General features: G+C 33.8%; 1 protein-coding gene across 1 annotated transcript; it reads right to left on the bottom strand.

Annotated features, from left to right (window-relative positions):
• Window positions 1-1,623: 1,623 nt before the first annotated feature.
• Window positions 1,624-1,989, bottom strand: LOC145944309 (uncharacterized). Its single transcript, XM_083052578.1, has one exon. The coding sequence runs from the start codon at window positions 1,987-1,989 to the stop codon at window positions 1,624-1,626; it is 366 nt and encodes a 121-aa protein (XP_082908704.1).
• Window positions 1,990-3,952: the final 1,963 nt, after the last annotated feature.

The following is a 3,952-nucleotide window of genomic DNA, read 5'->3' as shown; positions in this document are numbered from 1 at the left end:
TACTTATAAGCTAAATCTCTGCTCGTATGTTTTCCACAAACTATTTAAGGTGTTCAAGTAATTCACGTAATTAAGCAAACAAATTTGATTTGAAATAATGTCTTCAAAATCTTCATTATTAATGAAGCTTAAAACTCCTTCCAAAGGTATATTCAAATGTAGATCAACATCAGAGAAATCTATCTTAATAATGTTTTCTGGCTCATCAGATTGCTCACAAAATTTGAGCCTGGTACGATGATCTAAACTGGCCAATAACATAATGTTTTCCATACATCGCCGAGTGCTCTCCGAATAAGATAATTCTGCCCGGTGCGGAAAATTTCAAACTTAATCTTTTTATCAATAAAAATATCTCATTTTCATAGAACTGATGTAACAACGAGTAAAGGGCAGATAATTAAATTTGAGCAGCTCGTATAAACATTTATTAGAAATATGAAAAATATATTCTCATTTGTTGCTTGTTCGTTCTACATAAGTTACAAATGCGTAATATCAGTTATATATGATAAAAATATCAAAGTATGTATTTAAAATAAAGTAATTAAATTCGGTCAAGTTTCGTCCTTTGCCTTTGTTTTCATTCAGTATATTAATATCTTCATTTTTTCTTTGAAAGCACCGCACATAAGTCTTTATACATTTTTAATTCTTATTTCTTTAGATCATAGGCACGAAAGAGAGGGGACACTGACAATAAAAATTGGAAACGTTCGTTAAACACAAGACAATGTTTATATTAACATTAGCATTGGTTTTCGGATTTGAACCGCGTAGACATTTTGTTTGATTCCGATGTTTCGTGAACATTTCAGCTCACTTCATCAGGGAGGAACAACCTGACACTGAGCTGCTTCTTGTCGTGTCTTCCTTGTTGTATGCGTGTGTGTATGCAACAATTAAATTTCTATTGATGTGGAATTCGGTGATAATAATACATTTCAAAAAAGTTATTCAAAACAGAAAAATATTGAATATTTTTATGTCCTGTTTGTTTCATTACATATTACTTTCTCTTTAGCAAATATAAAATTATAGATAATTATAAAGTATTAATCATATTATTAATTATAAAAAAATTCATATTCATTATAAAACCACATTTTTTCTTAGTTAATTAAAGATCTGCTTTTGCGTTATAATTGTCTTTGCAATATAACAGGTGCAATTAAGATTTATATTTCTATAAAAAATATATAAATATTATACACAAAATTTATTTGTTATAGATATACAAATTGTATATGGAATAATTATAATAATAGAAAGAAACAATGAAACAAATCTCTCGAAAATACGAAATTTCGTCTGGGACAATATAATCTTATTTTATGTCCTTCAAAGAGATTTAACGATTTTGAATAGATTTTTATATAAGAAAAATTAATGAAATAAAAGAAATTACACTAATGTCCTAATAAAAATTTCTTCTTCTTCTTCTTCCTCTTTTTCTAGAACTGTGTCCTATTATTTCTAATTTTGTCAAGCCTCTTGTGAAGTTGACGTCCAGCTTTCATACCAGCGTTTGAGTGGTCTGCCTAATGGCCTGATGGTTTTTGGCTTTTGTGTTTTCGCCCATTTCGCCAGTCGTTCTGGGTCCATCCTGTCGACATGATCTCTTCAGAATCTTCTCCGCGATCTTGTCCATCTTACTACATCCTGGATACCCAACTCTTGTCTTATGATCTCGCTTCTTATTCTATCTCTGAATGTAACTCCTTTGGTTCTTAGTGTTCTCATCTTGACTGCTCTCATCATTCCTTTTGTCTTGGATGTCTCCGCTCTTGTTTTGTTGGTATAGGTGAGCACCGGTCTGACACATGTTTTGTATATGCGGGCCTTACGTTCTTCCCTCATATATTTGTTCCTCCACATTATATCCCTGAGATATCTTGATATCCTTGATGCTTTATTGGCCTGTTCTCTTACTTCTTCAGTTAAGCGTCTGTCGCTTGATATCTCCACACCAAGATAGTTAAATTTCATGACTTGTATAATCTTGTCGTTAACTACCAGTTTACATCTGATTGAGTTTAGAGATCGATTTTGTTTTCTCGTGGGATATTATCATGTTTAAGTTTTCAGCTGATGTTTTAAAGGACCCCGCCATTTCCTTATGGAAATTGGGTTTCGGTGAAATTAGCTGAAACTTTGCAGAAATATTGTTCATGTGATGCTGATCAAAAGTCAACATTGTCGCGACCCCCAAAAATCAATCGTTTGATCTCTATGAGACGTTCTTCTTAATATCTGATACAGCAGTAACAGCATTATCAGGCTTATTGTGCAACTGAATATACTTGAATAAGTGCGTGTATGTTTGCATGTGTGTGTGTGTGTATGTTGTGTATCTGTATCGATAATAACATATACGCGAATGCATTACACCATCGTTCGAAAAAAACAAAAAATTAAAATATTTTATAAGAGCAAATTAAAAATTTTGTTGTTAAGTACATGTGTGTGCATATCCAAGACATATAGATCTGTGCTAATGTGAGCATACAATTGGGTGTATTTCATAAGTTTTTCTTACTAAAACTACATTTGAACAAATACAAATACACAGACATACACACATCACACATACATATATTAATGTTTTTTTTCATTTTGCACACAGCCTCTACAGATTGAATATTCTAGAACTGAAACAACAGAACTTTTAATCTGCTCTCATAAAAATATTTTGCATTTCTTGTCTTTTTTCGAAGGATGGTGTAATGCACTCGCGCATATGTTCATTATCGACACAGATTCACACAACATACATACACACACATACACATACACGCACTCATTTAAGTATATTCAGTTACACAATAAGCTTGATGATGCTGTTGCCGCTGTATCAGGAATTAAGAAGAACGGCTCGTAGAGATCAAACGATTGATTTTTGGGGGTTGTGGCAATGTTGAATTTTAATCAGCATCACATGAACAATATTTCTCCAAAGTTTCAGTTAATTTCACCGAAACCCAATTTCCATAAGGAAATGGCGGGGTAGAAGGCGTTGTAGATCATCTTCGTTTTCTGCCGTTAATATTGAATCGTCTGCATAACATAGTATCTTTAATGAACGATTATCTATTCCATATCTCTCTTTGCCTTTATTTACGTCCTGGATTGTCTGGTCCATTACGATGTTGAATAGGGTTGGGCTTAAGGCCTGTGTCCACGATCCGAGAAAACGTTACTAAAACTCGGATCGTGGACACACCGAACTTGGATGCAAAACTCGAATAGAAAGCTCGAATGAAAAAATGCGTCGCGTCTCATTATTTCCTAACAGTTACTAAGTTCATGTTAGTATAAATTCAGGCAACCAACCTTTAAAAAGCAATTGTAACATCAACAAATGTCATACATTATTTTTGTAAAGAAGATGTTCACTTAGTGATGACGGTAAGCTAAAAACAATAATAAACGTTTAATATTAAAAAATTTTATATTAAATTTAATATTAAAAAATAATATTTAAAAAATAAATAGAAATTATATCAGATTATTTTATTAAATGTATTGAATTTATTATATTTTACATTTTACATCCAGATAAATCAATAAACGTAACCTTAAAAGGCATTTTATTAAAAAAAAAAGTTATTTGAAATTGAATTATAAAATAACGAGAGAGAGAGAGAGAGAGAGAGAGAGAGAGAGAGAGAGAGAGAGAGAGAGAGAGAGAGAGAGAGAGGGAGGGAGGGAGGGAGGGAGGGAGGGAGGGAGGGAGAAAAAGAGAGAGAGAGAGAGGGAGAGAGGGAGAGAGAAAGAGAGGGAGAGAGAGAGAGGGAGAGAGAGAGAGAGAGGGAGGGAAAGAGGGGGGGAGAGGGAGAGTGGGAGAGAGTGAAAGGGGGGGAGGAAGAGAGAGTGAGAGGGAGGGAGAGAGAGGGAGAGAGAGGGAGAGAGAGAGGGAGAGAGAGGGAGAGAGAGAGAGAGAGAGAGAGGG

The sequence above is a fragment of the Prenolepis imparis genome, unplaced genomic scaffold (assembly GCF_030444845.1).
Source record: "Prenolepis imparis isolate NDT839.2.m4 unplaced genomic scaffold, iyPreImpa1.0 SCAF_13, whole genome shotgun sequence".
NCBI lineage: Eukaryota > Metazoa > Arthropoda > Insecta > Hymenoptera > Formicidae > Prenolepis > Prenolepis imparis.
This window is presented reverse-complemented; position numbering and strand designations above follow the sequence as displayed.

Excerpts from the sequence above, each read along its gene's own strand:
- LOC145944309 (XM_083052578.1), bottom strand. The coding sequence starts at position 1,989 with ATGAAATTTAACTATCTTGGTGTGGAGATATCAAGCGACAGACGCTTA.